This window comes from Ylistrum balloti, unplaced genomic scaffold (assembly GCF_031769215.1).
Source record: "Ylistrum balloti isolate Yb309-2 unplaced genomic scaffold, AGI_CSIRO_Ybal_v1 Utg369614, whole genome shotgun sequence".
Classification (NCBI taxonomy): Eukaryota; Metazoa; Mollusca; class Bivalvia; order Pectinida; family Pectinidae; genus Ylistrum; species Ylistrum balloti.
In genome coordinates this window covers 2,201,543-2,223,792 of record NW_026781888.1, presented here as the reverse complement: position 1 = coordinate 2,223,792, position 22,250 = coordinate 2,201,543, and the positions used below count along the sequence as shown (strand labels likewise).

The following is a 22,250-nucleotide window of genomic DNA, read 5'->3' as shown; positions in this document are numbered from 1 at the left end:
TTTCAGCCAAATTTGACCTGAAACTTTATCAGGGAGTGGCAATGATATCGAACATGAATGAAATGATCCTAAGATTGTCCTGACCAAATCTTGTTGTTACACTTTGGTCCAAAATCCAACATAGAACAAACAGTATGAATTTGTTTCAATCACACCATTGTGTAAAATATTGAAATTTTTTTTTTTAAAGAAAAGAAAGAAATTTTAAACATTCCTTAAAAGTAACAAAAACTCTGTGGTATATTCTGTAACTTGATGATTGAACTGTTTTCATGCACAGAACATACCACAGATTTTCTGATACTTTCAAGGAATGTTCAAAATTTCTCTTTCTTTTCTTTAAAAAAAATTTCAATATTTTCCACAAATTCATGAGATTTGTCAACCATCAGCAAATTCTGTGGTATGTCCATCCATTTGTTGATAGTCAGTTGACCGTTACTGGCCATATGTCCCTCTTGTTTATATTAAGAGATAAAACGTTAATGTTCTGTAATAGCAATATGTCCAGCAGTCAAAGGCTAAAGTTGTCATCATGGCAAAACGATGCACAGAAATACAACAAAATAATACAGATTTAGCAATATTTATTTTATTTGATGAGAAACTGACATGATAATGACATGAATGACCATGAGAGAATTGTAAATTCTGTACCTAGTAACAACTTAACCACAGATCTTCATCGCAGAGGAGCACTAAATGTGTCCAGTAATATACTATACTTACAAATGTCCTTAAGATACAGATTTACACAAAATTGCTAACTTGGGGACTTAACTTTTACACGTCACATTTTCAACAGAACAAAAACAAAACAAAATAAAAAGGACAAACAAACAAAATTCATTTTTTCCTCTAACATACAGACAACCCTGAACTTGGTATTAAATTTGGATTGGTATGTGGTTAATATCGAAATTGATTATACAGCATGTAGACATCATAGGGTAAGGATTCCAGTGGTTAATCAATCTGTTACATGTTTGGCCTATGTGACATTTAAAGTCACCTAAAGATTGCAGGGAAAAAACCAGTGACAGAATTTCTACTCTACTGATAATAAATTAAACGATCCTAGTCAAGAACTGAACAAAAGTTACGTTGAGCAAAACGAAATATTGCACGTAAGTGGAAGCATATACATATGTAGATCTTTTTCGTCCTCTCAAAACGTCTGAGCTTATAACCATCATACATACAACATATTTTACTACCAGGAAACTGCCATATTTATCTGCAAATAAACCCACTTCTTAAATTTAGCAAAATTATCAATTTCAAAATAGTAGGCTTAAAGAAGTTCACAAATGAGCCGTCCCAAACTTTGATAAATAACACATGTATTAACTAGAGAAGGGAGCTTATTTGAGGATAAATATGATGATTATTGAAACCACTTATAAGCCAAGTATTCAAATTCATTTGAAATTTCTCAACCTACCCTATAAAAAACTAGATGTTGATTCCCGATAAAATATTTTCATGTCTGACTGAAGGATAGATTTACAGATTTGTTGTTTGGAATTTTACAAGATTTTCTTTTTTTTTCAAATGACTGAAGTGGTAAACTGGCCTGTTCAATTAGATATTGTAGGGGAGACAGGTTAAGCTATTCATCTGTTCTATTCAAGAATGTGCAGTCAAAATCTGAAACTGAGGACATGGTTGTTTGGTTTATACAATAACAAATGACTATGTACAGTTTATCCATAAATAAATTAATCTTCTATATTTTGACTAACCTCAATACATATAAATGGCTGGAATCTTAACATGTTTATTGCTGAGGGGTATTTTGTACAATGATACAGGTCTGATGGGAGTTATCTCCCTTTGGCCAACAGAAGGAACACAAATTATCCCTTCAAACAACTCCTCTATATTTTTAAAGTGTATATTGCCTTGAATGGAATGAGTTTGAAACGGTTACCATGGTAACATTAATTAAAGCCCAAAATGACAGCAAATGCACTAATATGTATCGCTAGTCTTCATAAAGCACCATTTTAAATTCTCGCTTGCTTTCTATTTCATTCTACAAGCTTTTCTCTCTCCTTTCTTCTCTCCTTCTCTCTCTCTGTCAGTCTCTCTCTCTCTCTGTCTGGCTGTCTCTTTCTCTCTCCATCTTTGCCTGCCTTTCATTTTGGTTTGATACACCTAATCTACAGCTATCAGAGACCTGGGCAAATGGAGGGAACCTTTCTTACGTTTTTAAAACTTATTTTTATTCCTTCGTAGAAAGAAAGGTAAGTTTATCTTCAAACTATTTTAAATAGTGAATAGTTATAAAAATTACGAGACAATTGAAATCCTGACGTTACATTATCTAGAGTAACATTCTAACAAATAACCACTAAACACTTCCCCCTACAAAAACATTGGAACACTCCTAAAGTCAATGGAACGTTCCAATATCTTTTGAGAGATTAACAGGCTAAAGAAAGTAAATGTATATTATATATATGTATGTATTTATATATACACATATATTATGCAAATATTAAATAATCAATGTACTTTTTCCAATAAATTCTAGAACTTTGGCCAGTAAATGATTTTAATGGCTGTTGCTCAACACAATATTAGATGATACACATAGATCCCACTTGCTGTCCGACGAATGAAAGGGTTCGCCATTGTCAGCTAACAAGTACATTAACTACAGGGAGGAACACATACATACTCCTAACTCAATTTGGCAGTACACTGATCACCAAGAACACCCCTACTGAGGAATGAGATGACCTGAAACAACCCACTGTGACTGGCTAATATCACATGATCTTCTGATAAATTATATTGTCACCACAGTAACAGAACATGATTAATTTGTCTCTAATGTCTTCATTGTTCAGTTACATTCACATATTGCTTGCACTTCAAGATTGGAATCACATAGGACCAGCCTCAAAATCACTTGAGTCTAGTTTCAAAACTAATTGGACCAAGCTCAGAATTAACGACTCTAGTTTCAGAATGAATGGGACCAGTCTCAGAATTAATGGGTCAAGCCTCAGAATTAATGGGACTGACCACAATGGACCATCCTCAGAAAGGGCCCTCTATACTTAACAAGCCTTAGGATGAACAGGATCAACCTGGACCAACCAGGAATCAATGGGTGGACCAAATGGACTCACCATGAGACCAACAAACCAGAGGTAGTTCCAAACCTCTTTAGAGGCCAATCAGATATATTAGCTATTTTTTTCTCAGCAACCAAGAGTCTATTTTTTTTCTGTATTGCTCACATAGTAACACATATTCATCACTATGGCAACAGGAGTTTCCCGTTTCACTCAAACAAGTCTTTTGAGGGAAGACAATTGTGAGGCGTCGCACATTTCTTCCTCTTCACTAGAAATTAACTAACCAACAGTGGTTTAGCTATTGGACTGCTGACCAAACCTGGTCAGTCTACTGGTCAGATTGTCAGACATTTGGCTGACCACAGTCAAGTCTTTGGCATATCACAAACAACTAACGATAATTAAAGCCAGACAATGTTCTCTGCACTAGGACTAAATCGCATCACAGTTAAAGTGGCTTAATTTAGCAAAACAATTTGCATGGAAGATTTGGTGGATTAAAGTAACACAGCAGTTCTAGGGAGACTGGATTTCTTTGAACAGTATTACACTGATGGCCATTTTGTTTGTTGGCAGCCATATTGTACATCACCATCAAACTCGTCACGGAGAAACACAGGTCTGGGATGACCTTTCGAAAATTGTAGTCTCCAACGTGTAACATCAACAACGGCTGTCCATCACACGCATTCTCAGGTGTTAATAATTCCTCGAAAATGCGATTGGATTTCTTGATCCTTTGTAGAACAGCAACAACACTCAATTATATCACAGACACACCTTTGCTCGCATAACCATGGCAACCTCCGATGACTAGAATAACTTGACTATCTCAAACGTTAGCTACACCACAGGAACCTGTAAATATCAGAAAAAAATAGAATTAGACCTATGAACTAATACCTTTTTGTTACTTTCAATACTGGAATACAGCATGACCAAATATCTGACTTTTTTATATGCATCTTCTCTACAAAAAAATTGTCATGACAAAACTTAATTCAGAGTTATCAATTTCATTGGCTCCAAACCTAGAAAATTGACCAATCACTGGTCTTATATCTTTCTAATGAACATATGGGGGATATACAGAATAACTCTATTATAATGTTTAGATAAGTTAACACAGCTCGTTTGTGAGGTAATGGATATGGTGACTTCAGTTTTTTCATGACACATCTAAAGTCTGAAGAGACGACGTAAAGATCCACGATGAAATCCTTGGAATTCAAGGATCAGCGAAAGTAAAATAAATAAAAAGCGAAAATAAAATAACAAGCATATAGGTAAAATGTTGTCCGCTTAAATAATTAAAATACACAGAGCAGAGTTAATGCTTATTATATCCATATATCTTGAACAGATCTGTGTGACTGCCAGGTGTTATAGTATCTTAAATTTGACCTGGTGCTATAAATAGATTTCTATGAATGATAGCTAATATTTGACCTTGTGTTATTAAGAGATTTGTGTGAATGACAGTCAATAATTGGCTTGTTACTATAAATAGATTTGTATGAATGACAGTCAATAATTGGCTTGTTACTACAAATAGATTTGTGTGAATGACAGTCAATAATTAGCTTGTTACTATAAATAGATTTGTGTGAATGACAGTCAATAATTAGCTTGTTACTATAAATAGATTTGTATGCATGAAAGCCATTGTTTGACCTTGTACTATATAGATCTGTATGAATGACAGTAAATGTATGACCTTGTGCTATAAATAGATGTCTGATTGACAGGTATTAGTGACACTGAGAACATCACACGACTTACATTACTCTCTATGACCAGAGCCCCGAAGTTAAGGGCACTGTGATTTCCAGGACTACGGGGCGATCGGACAGAGGAGGTCGGTGAGAGGGACTTGTGCCCAGTTCGTGGTGATTTATAGGGGAGAGGCGAAGGAAAGCTAGGCTTATGGTAGGATGGGGGTTCAGGCACTACAATAAAATCAGAAAACATTCACAATCTAACTCAGCCAGATACACATGCAGGCAGGGTAACTGAAAACTAGGTGTAACAGGAGAACTCCTTTTTCAGACTTGTTTCTATGGTAACCAAAGCAGATAAATCTTTTTTATTTCAGTAACCTTTCTAAATGTTATTCAAATCCACATACTTTTGATTATATTATGATTTTCTTTTGTTTTGTTTTATTGTAAATATTATGTGTGCACCCTTTGGTTTTTTTAACAGTTAGAATTCAATAATATACTTAGATTTGTGTACACAAATTTGAAATTTTTACTAAATTTTCATGTTGGAGGCCAAATAGTCCTGATGCTATAACAGTATGATCAAAATTTGATATCTTCTTGAAATTCTGAATTGTGTTTGGTACTTTATACAGATAAATGTTTATTTCCATTCTTCAAAATGTCTCTTCAGACTGAAGTAGGTAAGCATATAAAGAGCAGCTATATGAGTTATCCCAGTAAACATGTTGATAGCAAACCAATAACATAATAAGAAAATTTGATACAGATTTTTCCATCAAAAGCGACTACTAATATATCACAAAGCTCATATAATAATTCATGCAGCATATAAAAGGAAGAAAATAAAATATATTAAGCAAATAAAAAGTAACATACTTAAAGGTACATACGATACACAAGATAAGCAGTAGCTAGTAACAAATTACAATTCAAGGCACAGAGCTCAGGTGTCAGGGTTTTGTACCACAGAAATTCAATATTTATCAAAGGAATAAAATACATGTTAACAACTTTTGTTATCATGCATTGTTTATGGTTAAAATAAAAAAACAAAATTTTCAGAAATTTTGGGGATAAAAATATGTATTTTTCCACACAGTATTTCAGTCCACCGCACGTAGATCTACCAATGAGATATCTCTCACCTTCTTGTATGCCGTGTCGCGTGACCTGACCCTCGGGAATAGGAGATGGGTCATGTTTTTTGCTCTCACTCCCACGCTTTCCCCGTTCTACCAGCTGTTTCTTTCGTTGTGACTTTGGGTAGGGTTTATGTACGACTGCGCTGAAGTTACTGTCAGTACTGTATGGACTACTAGGACGAGCAGTCCTGTGGTGGCGCCGGTGTCTTTTCACTGAAAAGGACACATAACTCAATAATATATCTGGTTACACACATTTGTTATCTGCTATGTACACTCCTATTCTAAAAAACGTCTGTAAATACTTTGCTCAATACCTGTCTTTTTATTACTATATTTATCCTCCAATCAGTCAAGGATGTGTCATCAGGGGGTGGGCTTATTACAGAACACTGTGCATTTATTGTTACATCAACTGATGGCATCATAAATGACTGTGAATGGACTTTGTCCAATAAATACAGAAATTTTGTTTCGAAGATGTCTGTGTGGCAAACCTTAATTTAGCTATGTGTATAAATATTTTATAGTTGAGCTAGAAGGAAATGAATGATGTGTTGACAAATAATTTTCTTGAGAATATTGAGTGAGATTAATTATAAAAATACTGAGGGAGATTTTGAAAATGTGGAGTGATATTGGTTGTGAGAATGTCAGGTGATGTTAATTGTGAGAATGTGGAGGATATTAGTTTTGAGAATATGCAGTGTTATTAGTTTTGAGAATGTCAAGTGATATTAATTGGGAGAATGTCGAGTGATATTAACTGTGAGAATGTCGAGTGATATTAACTGTGAGAACGTGGAGTAATATTAACTGTGAGAATGTGGAGTGACATTAACTGTGAGAATCTGGAGTGATATTAACTGTGAGAATGTGAAGTGATATTAAGTGTGAGAATGTGAAGTGATATTAACTGGGAGAATGTGGAGTGATATTAACCATGAGAATGTGGAGTGATATTAACTGTGAGAACATTCACTACATGAGCCTGTACCTGGTTTTCCTGTTTTCGGATCACAGACAGTTGTACCAACAACAGTGAGACCTGACATTTCTGCTGCTTTAGCTACAGCACTTGCAAAGTCAGCCTCTGTAAGGAAGGATCCATCACTAGAGCTGGCTGCACTAGACCGCACACTACTGCAATCTGTGTTACTCTGGTCAGTAACACTGGCCCATGATGCTAACATTGACCCTACAAAACACAAACACCCTGGTCAATGAATTGACTCAAAAGGTTACAGACTCTTACAACAAGGAAGTCGAGATCCCTGACTAAGCATAGCCAGGAGCTCCAGATCCCTATGAATTTGTAAACATGGTTCAAAAGTTTTCATCATGCCTCTAAACAATACATATATACTCAAAGTTATCTTTTTGAAGTTGTGATTAAAAATGTCATAATCAAAGTTGTGATTAAAAATGTTGTAATTAAAGTTGTGAATAAAAATGTCCTAATAAAACATGTGATTTGAAATGTCTTAATTAAAGTTGTGATTTCAAATGTCCTTATTAAAGTTGTGATTAAAATTCTCCTAATTAACATTGTGATTAAAAATGTCCTTATTGATTTGATGTAAAATGTCCTAATTAAAATTGTAATTAAAAATGTCCTTATTAAAGTTGTAGAATATTCGTACAAATACTACAAACATTTCTATATTACTAAACCCTAACATATACAAGATGCCTATTTCATGCTATCATACCATATAAGGACATTTCCCTAATGTAACGAGAACAGCTAAAATACAATGACTACTGCTAAGTCAGCAGGAACTTTGAATATCTACTCAGATCAACAGCAAAGATCATACAGATTAATACAGCGATTAATTTGAATCGGCAATCAATACAGTTCAATAATCTATACTAATCAGTGATCAATACAGTTCAATAATCTATACTGATCAGTCATCAATACAGTTCAATAATCTATACTGATCAGTGATCAATACAGTTCAATAATCTATACTGATCAGTGATCAATACAGTTCAATAATCTATACTGATCAGTGATCAATACAGTTCAATAATCTATACTGATCAGTGATCAATACAGTTCAATAATCTATACTAATCAGTGATCAACACAGTTCAATAATCTATACTAATCAGTGATCAATACAGTTCAATAATCTATACTAATCAGTGATCAACACAGTTCAATAATCTATACTTATCAGTGATCAACACAGTTCAATAATCTATACTAATCAGTGATCAATACATTACAGAGATCAAATTTTACAAGTTCTGGAACAGTGCAGTTGTTTGTGCAGTTTTGCCTATTGCTGTATGTAAATGAGATGCTATAAAGGTTTATGAAATATATATAATCCATCCTAGGAGTATAAATATCATCAATATATATTTATATTTATAGATACAGATATATCTAATGCATTAAGCCAAGCAAACCCAGTAAATATTGTGTAAGCTATACATATATGTGTGTCTGAAGTGTTTGGAACGCAAGGGTGCAAACCAAGGAGAAATACCGAACAAGGAACAAGTAATAAATAACAAATGTGATATCTTCTCTGTAGGGTCTTTAAACAATGGATAACTTGGGCCAAATGTTGGTCAAGGACACACAGGATTTAGATAAGGGGAGATAATTCCAGAAACAATCGACTGGATGGATGAATGATCTTCTGTCATAAGATGGTAACTCCAAATTATTGCTATTGGGGCATTAACTTTAGAAACAGCTGCTGAGATGGTAAATCTCCTGTAGGCAAGGACTATAATATCAAGGGGAGGTAACTCCAGAAACAAACCAACTTAAGTGATACATTTAGAAGGTAAGTATGTTAGCTCGAAAATGTTGATCAGGAGAGTTGACGCCAAAAACAAACCAGCTGAAGAGGAAATACATTTAGGAGATATAATGTTAACTCCAGAAATGTTGATCAGGGGAGGTAACTCCAGAAACAAACCAACTTAAGTGATACATTTAGAAGGTAAGTATGTTAGCTCCAAAATGTTGATCAGGGGAGGAAACTCCAGAAACAGACAAATTTATGTGGAGATACCTCCAGTGAGCAAGGAGGTTAGACCTAGAATATTGAGATGAAGAAATTGTAAATAGTGCTAGACAGACATACAATATACTAACTCTGTAATAAAGTAATTAGAAGTTTCTTACTTAAATCTAGTACTTAGTCATCTCCACCTTTTATACAATCATAGTACTCAGTCATCTCCACCTTCTATACAATCATAGTACTCAGTCATCTCCACCTTTTATACAATCATAGTACTCAGTCATCTCCACCTTTTATACAATCATAGTACTCAGTCATCTCCACCTTCTATACAATCATAGAACGTTTATTTCTCACATCATTATTGATTCAAAATCAAAAGACAGGAACAATAAGTGATGAATACAAAAGCTCGATCTCATGCTACAAACAGAGAATGAAGGACATTTTCTGGTTATCTACTTAGCTATGTCTACCAACGGAACCCTGCAGAAAAGGCCGATCAATATAGACATACAAGCATTAGAAGTGTTAGTAAAGGCTCTGTCTAGGATATAGTAGGCAAGGGAGATAACTCATTACTACACTCTGAGTAAATCCAAGGTCAAACTAACACAAGGTCAAGCTAAATTCTGAGGTCAAGCACACTCCAAGGCCAAGCCAAAGCCACACTATTACTAGCGACCAGGCGGGTACCTGAGTCATTACAGCTGTCCTCAACATTAACGTCCCCCTCATCATTGTGACATTCATGGCCCTGGGGAGGGGACTGACACTGGTGACCTGATGGGAGTGACTGACACTCATGGCCCGGGGGAATTCTCCCTGTAGGGACCTCCACATCTGACTCACCGACATAGTCGAGACCCCCCTCAGAAGTGGGTGAATCAGCATTCCTGTTGTACCCTTCCATAGCTAAACTCATATGCTGGCCATTTTCTGTCACTTCATACCTACAGAACAAAATAAATATTGCATAATTAGCACTCAATATCCAGTTTCCATCTTTATTCATCTTTCAATACACATAATAACATACTCTTCATTTTGAAAATTTCACCTTAGGGTGAAAATGGAGTGAGTGAGTTTTTTGAAAGATCTGGCGAAAAAGTACCAATTATTTTTGGAAAGATGAAAAAATATACGTTAAGCTAAAGGCAGTAATTTAGTTGCACTACATAAACATGAATTGGAGGATAACTGTTATGTTCTACCGTTAACACTCACCTTGGAGGGTACATTGCAGGGTGGATACACTCATTGGCTACACTGGGTAGAGAGGATTGACAGGCACGGTCCATTGCCGTGCCACCACCCCCTCCATCAGATCCTGAACCCCCGTGAATACTGTTCATCCTGCAGCCCCTGAGGGTGTGATAGCCCCCCGAGCCTCGGTCACTGTCACTCATACACTGGTAACACTCGGCATCCCTCGGGCCAGGTGCTATCTTGTAGTTATGTAAAACAGGCATGGGCGCCTGTTCCTGATCACTGTGACATGTTCTTGCACATCGCATGTCTACAGGGGTGCCCCGTGATGACGGGTGCATGCACGCGATTGTCCTCTGCCCCCATGTGTCCGCATTTCGGGGGGACTGTGTGCGCTGTTGGATAACACTATAATGGGCTGGGTTGTAGTGCCAACTCTCACAATATTTGGGAGAACTACAGCGCACACAGCCATTGTCTGAGTAAGCTGGCACATTCCAGTTCTGAGTACCATTATGTGGTACTGGGCAAGAACATGAGGAGATTTTAGACATAGGAGAAATGGGACTTCTTGTCCCTCCGGCTCTTTCGGAGCTCACTTCGGCATATTCTAAATTGTTGCCCGGGTTTTCATTCATGACAAGATTGCCCGGGTGTGCCACTTCATTGGGAGGGGGGTGTTCAGGAGGTGGAGGTAAAAACTCAGCCCAGTTCACCATTGCCTGCTTGGGCTGTGCCATCTGTTTCTGAGATTTCTTCCCTCGTTTGATTAGCAATCCATTTTCATCTGAAGTATCAAAAATATTTTGTAGGTTGATGACAAAATAACTTTTATCTACAGAGCACAATGAGTGAAATATTTATTATTGTTATATAACCATATACAACTCATAGGACTAAAATACAGCTTGGTTAATTGACATTAATATACCAATCATGTGACCAAAACATAACAGTCATGTGACCAAAATATATACAGGTCATGTGATCAACATACTAGCCATGTGACTTTAAAAGATCTCTTTATGTAATATAAATGTAATTAAAATGCTGTGTAACTACTCTAGCGTGATAGATAATGAAGGTATATAAAATAGATTATGATGCTGCTTCTTGCTCATATATCAACAGATTTGATTATCAAAATACTTTTCGAGCAAAGTAGTGAGATATGGGTAAATCATTACATGTGTGATGATTATGGGAAAGCAAATGTAGAGAATATCTACCGTAAATAACTTACAGATTTTTTTGAAATTGTGGGAAAGTATAAGTAAAAACATTTACCGTATTTACCTGTCGTATGGCTGCCACTGTCACTGGTCGGACTCTGCATGGCATCGCTGTGGTCATGTGGTATACCTAAGGGGAGACAATTGCGGCCGGTTTCTATAGAAATGTCAGTAACCAGTCACCAAATAGCAAGCATGGTGCATATTTATATAAAGGGAAAATTGTGTAATGTTTCATGTATTGAATTAATAAATCTAAGGGAGATAACTTTCTATGATTTAAGGAGGGTAACAGAATATTTTGTGTATAATATTTCGAAGCATTAAAATCTCAAAAAAATTATTCTTAATTTTTCTCCAGTTTGGGTGATGTTTAATTACCCATAAAAACAGAACAGAAATAAGTGAATCAATGTGTGTTTGTGTGTGTGCTTAGTGACCTTGAGAGTATATACACTGCTACCAGCATTCCCTACCACAATACACTGGCTATGTCTGCAGCAGTTTTATCTCAATGTTTACCGACAACAGCATCACATTCTGTATCAACAGATGAAGCTGACTGAAATTGATCTTTTTAAGATTTTTCATCGTTTAACCTCAAATGAATCAGCTTGTCATTGCTTTTAAAATAAAAGTTTTAACTTTCCATTTCAATTGAATCCGAAAAAAAATTCTCATCTGCAATTTAATCTTCTACTGACGACAATCATATTTCAATTTTTTTTCCATCAATATGGTAGATTGCCACCTTACGAACTATTAATATAGAGTAAACAATTTTCTACATATTTGAAAGAGAGACAATTATCTAATTATAATAGTCTCAAGCACAACTGATTCAAAATTAAACATCTCAAACAAATTTAGAATACTTGTAAACATATTTCTATAAACAGAACAGAACTTTTTTCTTTTTCCCCACTTTTTGAAATCTGTGTTAAATTTAGATTTGTTATGATAAGCATTAGTAGAGGTAGGATATTTCAGTCTACTTTTGACACTTTTGTCTGGATAAAACTGGCACTGACATGTTACCATACAAGGCAGACAATCGCCTCTAATCCTTTCTGTAAGCGTGACTACCTGTCAGAATGCATAATATGCTAAATCGCTTCAACAATATCAAACAAAGTCTCTAATTGACTGACATCAGCTGAAATAAGATAAACGGCTTTGGTTACAGATGCAGATTTACAGATTTCAGAAGAACAGCCATCAACTGATGTACAGAACACAATCTGAGACTTTGCTTGACCAGGATACTGAAGTATACAATTGCGGCTAAATGTAGTGGGCGAGCTGATTGGTCAGTAGTTCATTAGTGACTGCTCACCTGTGTTTGGCCGACTGTTGTCCGTGTTTGAGTCACTACTGCCATGCTCGTGTTTGCAGCAACTATCGCCTGACCCACCACTGGTACCTGTGATTGGACGGAACATGTGATCCATTCCGGGTGTTGGTCGGCCCATGCTACCCGCGTTAACTAGTCCAGCATTTATTAACGTGGTTGTGGCATAGGGTGCAACAGGATCTTTCTTGTGGTAGAAGGTCTTCATCTGTGGGATGTTATAGATATTCTGGTCCTGTAACTCCATGTCCTTCTGATCAAGTAAGTTAGAGGCCTCAGGGGATGGAGAACCCATACCTGTACAAATCAAGTCATTAGCACGATAAAAAAAACTCCTACAACTCATTCAAAGGTTATTTATCAAGATATTTAAATAAAGTATTATATATATACTGTATATGCTACAGTCAGTCCCAGGGGAGCTGGGAACATTTACTTCAGATTAATACTAAGGGGTCTGTTTAATACAAGAAAATGAAATACAGTTTATTTTTTGTTTTACAGAAGAGCAGATAGGTACGACCGGGCTTATTAACAGATGCTGGATTACTGCATATAAACATGGAATTAGAATTCATGTCATTCCAAATAAATCTTTATTTGGACAGTGTATTTAAACAGAAATGAGAAAACAAACTTTACCTCCAACACAATTGTGTACATCCTTCTGTCCGTAACCATTTCTATAAAAAGAGTTACACGTTTTCGTGTCCTCCGTTTTGTGCATCGGAACTGCAAGACAATAGACAAATTAAGTTTATTCACTTGTTGAGTAAAAATCGGTAAGTTGTGGAAACATGAACTTATATATTTAAAGTCATGAAGATCAATTTCTCCTAACCCACCATCTAACTGCCTCCCAAATGAACAAGTAAATGATCTATAAATAAATTTCTACTCACCACTGTACATTCCATTCTTCATCAGTTTCTTTTTATTGGAACGTTTACGACAAAGCCACACACTAAAAATACACAGGGCAATCCACAAGGTCCCACCAATAGTTCCAATCAGCATTCCAATAAACCAGGTTTCCTTCATAATACTCGGCTGTTCTGGCCCTGTAAAATACACACAGTACCTTCTCATTATAGTCCCTGAACAAAATACCTTACTAAGACATCTCATTATAGCCCCTTCCTCTATACATAAACTATTTTTACTTTTTCTAAATCTTATCTAAAACATTTATTTAGAAAATCTTTTTTAAAGATTTGTTGAATATATCACCAAATCAACGTAATCATATCTTTGTATGCCTGACAGAAAGTTAATTTTTTACAACATTTTATTAAGGAATACAATAACTGAATTCATTATGTGGCTTAGTTTAGTATGTAGCCATGAGAAGATCTCTATGTTACACGATCGACAAGGTTCTGATGTAACCATCATTTCATTTGGGTAGGATTCTAACAAATAAAGATCAGACACTGTTTGATGGCTTGAATACAGACTGGATGGTAAAACAGTTACACAGACATGTATGCATGCCAAATATTTCTCAAATTTTCACTTTAAGTGCTCATTCAATTCAAGAGTCACATTGGATTGTCATTCATCATTCAGGATCACCCGTGCGTTTGGAGGGCCTTGGTTCAAAGCTGTTTCAAGAATAAGAGCACATTCATTTTGTCTGCAACAAAGGTTAATTTGGTCTGGATTTTCCCTACTGGGGGCTATTGTGGTGCCTATAATGGTATGCGTTCACATTCGACTTGGCTATCTTCTTAATTGAAGTGTTTTATCAAATCCACATCCAGATCGTCAGGATATCCTAACATTTATGAAGTAAAATTTATCATTATAATTACAAACAAAAGAAATCTCTTTTGTCTCCTGTCCATCTCTCCTGACAGCAGCTTGAGAAATATCCTTTGTTTGCTCTGATACTCATTTTGAATGCTCTTTTGGTTTTCCACGGTTTCGCCTCACGCGAATGACTTAAATTGCTTTTTTACCGAAAACAATATTGAACCAAATCCTTAAAGGCCCAATACTGGTTAAAGGGTAATAAAATGGCTTTGTTCCCTCATATTCAGCCCCCATCCGTTTGGCGCGTTTATTGGCAGTGCTAATGAACAACATCCTGTCATAGTGGTCCCGAATCCCGACACAAAACCTGCATTTTAATCACATCAGCACTAGACATTAATAATGGTACTGTGTAAAGTGAGGCTGGCTGCTGTACTAGGGAGGACCAGTATTAATTCACAAACAATGCTCGCCTCTATAAAGAGGCCAAAGATAATTGGGGAGGCCAGAAAAATAATCATTTATCAAGCCATCGTCACGGCGACATCGTGTACAAAAATTGCTGTGTGTATGGTTATGATGTTTACCCTGGTTTCTAGATAACCGATGATTCTTAACCTTGGTAATCATTTCTCTGAGTGTTATGAACTCTGGGTGCCCTGACCTTTGTGGTTTTTAATCTAATCAAACATTGTCACATGTTTTTGTTCTCATTTAGCAGAATTTATCTAAAACCTGTGTATCTAGTTCACCCAATAAAACCAATCATTTTTATCTAATTATGTTTCAGATGCCATTCATTAAGGTCACAATGTCTCGAATATATTCAATACAACACAGACTTGATGACTGTCACAGCTTCTCGCTATACATCAGCAAATTCTTCATCTTTAATATAAGGAGACATCGGGACCTTATACAGCAAACTTAATGACCCATGACCTATTTCAAAGAGGTTAAAGGCCAAAAGTCCTTAAGTTTGGTCAAGAAATTCAACTGGAAAAAAATTAAATGTTCTCTTCTTTATTTTCAAATGTCATGCAATATTTGCATGCTTTATAACTTTATAAGGAAGGTTGAAGATGACATATCACTATAGATTACAAATTCATGGTTAATGAAGTGACAATTATTTATTTAAATTTATATACTGAAACCCATGCAGATTATGTAAGAATATTACAATCAAAGTTGTATACATATATCCCAAACCAACGATAATATTTCACCCTCCAAAAGGTCTACATGTACAATTAACTAACTATCAACTTTCTACTAATTGACATCACAACAAGATTGCAGCAATGATTTTTCAATGGCTTTTCTATAATACTGAAGTGTACAGACATCAGTGGGGAGACTGTTTAGTTCACTGTCCATGACATCAGACCCTAAATCTGTACATAGACAATCTTTGAAGGCCCCAAGCCAAATGCATTTGATATTTGCAATTTTATGTATTTTGAATAACCAGAATGATTTTTTACATACATCAATAAAATAAAAGATTACTTGTACATAATTTGTTTGCAAGCTGTTTGTGATAAGCATTGTAATATATCACAATTTGTGATGATTCCATTTTGCAGAATTGTTCCATCATGAAATTCACAAAAACAAATTGCATGCAAAAGAAAGTTAGTTTACCTGTACAGCTTCAAGTTGTTCAATACAAAGAGATGATAATTCTGTTACATTAAGAAATATCTTTTGATGATAAATTGATAATTCTAACTTACCAACAATGAATGCCTTGCTCCAGACTCCGGCTCCCTTGATGGTACGTGCAGCCACTTTGATTGTGTACGTCATGTCAGCGTCAAGCCGTTTGATTGTTGCTTGGTTTGTTGTTCCGTTTACTCGTATGCTACAGTTGTGTTTATTGTCGGAGCTCAGACATTCCACCTACAAACAAATATTGACAATTACTGATACCGTTAGACCAATAATTAACATTTATCAATTCTCAACCTCAACATCATTATATTGTTATTTAATCACTTAGATTTTGCGAATAATTCATTTCCCAAACTTACCTCTTCAAACTTATAACAAATACATAATTTCACAAACGATGGTCTAGAAATGACTTATAATTCACAAACGATGGTCTAGAAATGACTTATAATTCACAAACGATGGTCTAGAAATGACTTATAATTCACAAACGATGGTCTAGAAATGACTTATAATTCGTGAATGATGGGCTATTAGATCCAGTGACTATTGATAACTGAATCAGCATCGATGTCATCAAAAGTTATTTTCATACAAATAATCTCAAGGGATTTGAATGCATGATTGACTCTCCTCACGTTATACTATACATAAAAATTTATAAATCCTTTGGTGTGTGATTACCGATATACCAAACAATTCACTCATCAATAATTTTTTTTAATTTTACATCAATGTTTTTTCCTATTAAAATCCAACGTTATCAAAAAATCTCATACAAAATACTACTTACCTCATAACCACGGATTTCCCCGTTGCGGTGACTTTTGGGTGGAGGAAGCCACTGGATATGTATACTACTGTCACTCTCTTTGTGGATGATAATGTCCTCGGGTGGGGCTGTGGGCCGCGACTCGGATGTCTGAACCTTGAGTGGTGTACTGCAGGGTGTGTGTGAATTACCATTGTAATATGCCATTACGCAAACTTCATACCAAGTGGAACTCTTCAAGTGACTTAGAGTAAAGGCACGGTACATTGTACCCACTGTCTGTCGATACGATTTGCCGCGGAATAATCGTTGGAGCTCAAGAATCTCTGTATACTGAACTATGAATTTATCAATCATGTTGACTTCCTTGAGGACCTGAAGAGCAACCAAGAGAACAAAATTATAATTCAGTAAGAATATGTCTTATCAAGTATACATGTATCGTGTGATAAACATGATGATAGAAATTGAAAAAAAAAAAAAAAAAAAAAATTTGTCAATATTTTACTGATCTTCAATTGAAACGGATCGGCCCATTGTCAAATACGTACTTATGAGATCGATACATACAACTAATTTCTCTAAAATACATAACTGCATCATTAGTATATAATTAGATAGTGTTATACGGTACTTACCCGCCACGTCACACGAATAGCACTGGAGTTAATGGGCACTCCCTCCATCATCTGGACTATAATCCCGCTGAAATTGTCATCTGAAGTCTCCCCTCTGGGTAGGCCTATAACAGAAAATACAGGATTACTTACAAGATGCAAAATTAGAGTTACTGGACTGATAAAAATTTCAGGATAAATCTGACTTGACTTATCAAATCAAAAATATATTCAAACATATCTATGTCATTAAATCTATAAATTAATTCTTTGTCTTATTTCTTGTTTTGAGTTTAAGTTTTCGACAAAGTGATACAAATGAAAGGAGACCAGGAAACTCACGTCTGGTGCGGATGGGGTCTGACAATGAGCTTGGTAAACCAATTCCGTGGGAGTTCTTTCCACGAACCAGAAACAGGTAGCTGGTGTCTGGTTGTAGGCCGGTGATGGTGTAGGATTCCTGCTGGACTTTGTCTGATGCTACCATCCAACCCTAACAAACAGAAAAAATAACATGAATTAAACCCTGACAATATGAGGAAATATTACCATGGCAACACAGGAAAAAAACCCAAATATAGACACTAATTAAACTGGAATAATGGTTTGGGATCAACCCAGCACACTTACATCCATTGTTTCATAACTGAAGTATTCCACAATGTAGGCGAACACTTGTGAGTCTCCATGGTTGGCATTAGCGATCCAGGAGAGGTGTGCAGTGTCACTGGTTACCTCGGTAACAATAGGTCGACTTGGAACTCCAGGATATGAGGAAGTATCCGGGGATCGATGGTAAGGTATTGTTTGGTGTGAAGATGGAGCTGAAAACAAAATTGATTGATTTAATTTAAAATCACATAAATTTAATTTTATGAATTAATGTGACATTAAATAGATAAATGACAGGATTAATTGATCAGTCAGTGTATCTACCTTCAACCTGGAGAACAGCTGACCAAGTTGTCTCCCCTGTCTCGCTCGTTGCCTTACATGTGTATGTTCCACTATCAGATTCTCGCAAATCTGCAAAAAAAAAAAAATTGAATATCAACACAATAAAATAATAAAGTGAGAAATCAAACAGGGCAAATAATATCAATTAAATCTAACACAGTTTTAGTATATCTTGTGTACATTACAATTTTCACAATAGTTACTTACCAGAGATTTGAAGAGTTCCAGAATTAAGCATCATAATTCTTGGGTCACTTTTTACAGGATATACATCTTTAAACCACTGTATGCGAGGTGATGGAAGCCCGGTAGCCTCACAGCGGAGGAAGCCAACCTCATCTGTTGGAAGGGTCTGGTTCTGTGGTCCGATCTGTATGATGGGGGGTGGTCGAGGGTCACGTTCTGAACACAAAACAGTGAATTATTCGGAAAAATATAAATCCATTCAATATTCATGAAGTTTTGATCAATGATACCAACTCTTCTGATATAAACTTTGAAATTCATACTGTAATTATACCTCTAATAACATGCAGACACAGAATTAGTTCATTTGTAAATCAGAGCATAAAGAATTTAATTTACATAAAAACTGACTTAAACATCTAAGTTACAAAACATCACAATTAAATATTATTAAAGTTATAATCCAACAGGAATGTGAGACTCTACTCCAAGTGACCTAAAAGAGGCGATTTCAATAGGAGTTACCTCCCTTTGTACATAAGGTGTCTTACCTCTGACAGTGAGAGTGACAAGGGCTGTGATGATACCCAGGGTGTTCAGAGCTTCACACTCATAGTCCCCAGCATCCTCCATTTGTACCCGGGAAATCCTCAGTGTCCCATCTGTTGCCACAGCATACCGACCCTCCTCAAAATTTGGAAACATCAGACTCTGTAACAAGTAAATTATTGTAAACAGTGACAAAACCATTACATCCCATAGACTATCTAGCTATCAGTTCTCATTCTATACAAAAATTGGTATGAAGACATGTTGAATTAGGACACTGTGACTTAATTGTGATGTCATTGCTTTGTGTGGTTACAATAGTGACACCACCAGAAGTACAATGCAGACAATGTATTACCTATCAGATATTCTGTAAAAATATTCTTAGAAAATACTGTCGTCACACAGAAGATGTACCTTTTCATTTCATCTTACAGAACCCTGTCCATTTGTCTAAAAATATATATTCTAGATATCAACTTTTTATAAAAACTACCTCTCAATAGAACCACCTTTCTATAAAGATTGCTTCAAACATAAAATGTGCCCAAAAATAGCTAATGTCTGAACCTTGCTTCTTTCTCAATATTTTCAGAAGAGTACATGTAGGGGACAGATTTATAAAAATAATTGTAATTAATATGGCAATAAGTTTGTCAGAACCTTCAGTGCTGTTTATGTCAACTACAAAATCTCATGTGACACAGTTAACATCTGATAAAGAGAAGGATTTCCAGCAGAGTGAACTTTAACATAAATTATCAGATTTTAGACGAAATTTCTATTTTCAAGATTTTGTTTAAAACCAGTCTGAAAGAAACTACCAGAACTTTTCCTAGCTTTCAGATTTCATTTTCTGAGAACCGACACCAAACATTTGGTGTTTTCAACATGTCAGACTGGTAACAGAGACACTGAGAGACATTCCTCCCAGCTCCCCATCACCTCCCACTGAACAAACAATCTATCTTATGTGTCAAAACTTCATAATACAACAAGAAGTACAACACTACCCTAAAAAGTTTCTGGCCTTTTTACAACAGTCATCTGTAACAGAGTGTTTAGTTCTAGGTGTATCTAATTTGTCAGCCATGATTCACAGGTGTCGACTCAAATATTTCAAATATTTTTAACAGAACCTTAAACTCAATTATCCGTCATGTTGAAATAATTATTTCTAAATGTAATTTCCTCTATGATGTGTTTTTAACTAACTGTAGCTTTGCCAAATTTTCAATTCAAAAATGATAAGTCTTTAACTGATTATCAATTAAATTCTATTCAGACCAACAGCAAACAACTAATTTAGATTATACAAATAAAATTCAGAATTATTTCTGGTGAAATTATTTCTCTCCATCTTTTCCAATGTGTATGTTAACAACCTCACTAAGGTAGCTGATTCTGGCAGCAGCCATCTTCCCAGACCATCAAATTTGACAAAAATCTAATCATTGATTTAATTAGAAGCATTGCTCATCAAAAGCCCAAAAGTCAGAAAGAATTCCCAAGATTAATCTTCAAGATGTCAAATGTCAAATTGGACAAACCTTTTTTACAGAAAGACGCAGGCAACACTTAACCCTCTGTTGCTATGGCAACAACATCAGGAAATCCTTTCTAAGAAGATTGGGAAATTCCTAGAGAGCATCAATTTGTTTGGAGACTGTTGATTGGAGGGGAGACAGGGTTTTGTTGACAAAAGGGATTATTTGAATCATGTCCCTTGTATCTTAGGGGTATGAACAAATTCTTTGTCTGTATTTTGCAAGATTTCGTCACAAATTTTTTCGGCGAGACACCAAAAAAATTACAATCAAGAAAATATAATGACACTATTAGGACGGTAGTGCAAGAAATCAATGGCTAATCTGCTACCACCACGGGGTTGGTTTGTAAACATCCACAAAAAAGGAATGCTTCAATCAAAATCATTGATCAATTTTGTTTTTTATCATTGAAGATATTTTAAAGCTGGTGATTTGTGTCATTATTATTACCCACAATCCCCAGAATAAAAGTATGGTGCACTTCATTGTGGTTCACATTGTACGGAGCTAGGGGATAATAAAATCAATCTATCAGAGAGTTCTAGTACTTTTTGCCTGACTCAATTACGAACAGTATCCAATTTTCTAATCCTGTTTAACAGGTCACAGAAATGTCTGAATTTTCTACCACACAAGATAAAATGTTTTCTCTTTTATTATTCAAACGTTTTCTGGCTTACTGTCACTGGTTTTATCAAATGATACTGTCTGCTTCTGGTGCCTATGTATCTCCATAAAGAATGATAAGGACGATCACTGTACCTATGTTAAGTTACCTACCTCTTTACTGGATGTGCTAAGTGACCGTTTCTTGTTCCAGTAAATGTTTGGGATGGGATTTGCCATCACAGCACAAGGCAGCGTCACAGTTCTTCCAACAGCTACGTGTTTGTCTTGTGGTTTTACAATAAACACCGGCTTGACTGCAAACCATATACAAAATAGTTGTTATAAAACAAGAGCAGAATGAAGAAATTTAAGTCACAGAAAAAAAAAACAGGCATAAAAAAAAAATTGATCACCAACAGAAAGGACAAGGAGATTTCATGATTTATCTGTTCCACCAGAAATGACAAATAAAATTTCAACATATACAAGAAACATCTGTTTATAAATATAAATGGTAGGTTACTAACAGGTGCAGGATATAGCCTTAAGTTAAATAGAGAAATATTTAAAGAATTTTTCCTGTGTTTCATTTTCACTGACATTTATAGTTTAATAAGGCGACAGTGACATAAAATTCCTTCTGGTCCCACGAAAATTTGACATCTGACCAAATTTTGTCTTTAAATTCCGTCACATAAGCAATCAACTCATTACCCAATACGAGACCAGCCTTTCCATTTGTCATTTATAATCCAAAAGTCACAAAACACTTGTGAAGCCAGCCAACCAAAGACAATGATAGTCTAGTTAGGACCTGAACACCAGGTAAAAA

General features: G+C 35.6%; 1 protein-coding gene across 4 annotated transcripts in view; it reads right to left on the bottom strand.

Annotated features, from left to right (window-relative positions):
- Window positions 1-576: 576 nt before the first annotated feature.
- LOC132548086 (roundabout homolog 1-like) overlaps window positions 577-22,250 on the bottom strand; it is a 140,477-nt gene continuing 118,803 nt past the window's right edge. For 2 of the 4 annotated variants that reach the window (XM_060211921.1, XM_060211913.1), the window contains 18 exons: window positions 21,590-21,732; window positions 19,262-19,421; window positions 18,732-18,926; window positions 18,504-18,593; window positions 18,198-18,391; window positions 17,910-18,060; window positions 17,589-17,692; window positions 16,972-17,325; window positions 16,241-16,406; window positions 13,649-13,807; window positions 13,389-13,478; window positions 12,732-13,043; window positions 11,451-11,525; window positions 10,182-10,950; window positions 9,651-9,907; window positions 6,959-7,159; window positions 5,965-6,174; window positions 577-3,950 (listed from right to left, as the gene is read on the bottom strand). In XM_060211921.1, coding sequence (XP_060067904.1) covers window positions 3,925-3,950; window positions 5,965-6,174; window positions 6,959-7,159; window positions 9,651-9,907; window positions 10,182-10,950; window positions 11,451-11,525; window positions 12,732-13,043; window positions 13,389-13,478; window positions 13,649-13,807; window positions 16,241-16,406; window positions 16,972-17,325; window positions 17,589-17,692; window positions 17,910-18,060; window positions 18,198-18,391; window positions 18,504-18,593; window positions 18,732-18,926; window positions 19,262-19,421; window positions 21,590-21,732 — 3,656 coding nt within the window. In that variant the 3' untranslated portion in view covers window positions 577-3,924. The remainder of the gene's footprint in view (window positions 3,951-5,964; window positions 6,175-6,958; window positions 7,160-9,650; window positions 9,908-10,181; window positions 10,951-11,450; window positions 11,526-12,731; window positions 13,044-13,388; window positions 13,479-13,648; window positions 13,808-16,240; window positions 16,407-16,971; window positions 17,326-17,588; window positions 17,693-17,909; window positions 18,061-18,197; window positions 18,392-18,503; window positions 18,594-18,731; window positions 18,927-19,261; window positions 19,422-21,589; window positions 21,733-22,250) is intronic. The other 2 variants (XM_060211928.1, XM_060211934.1) reach the window with 2 other exon arrangements.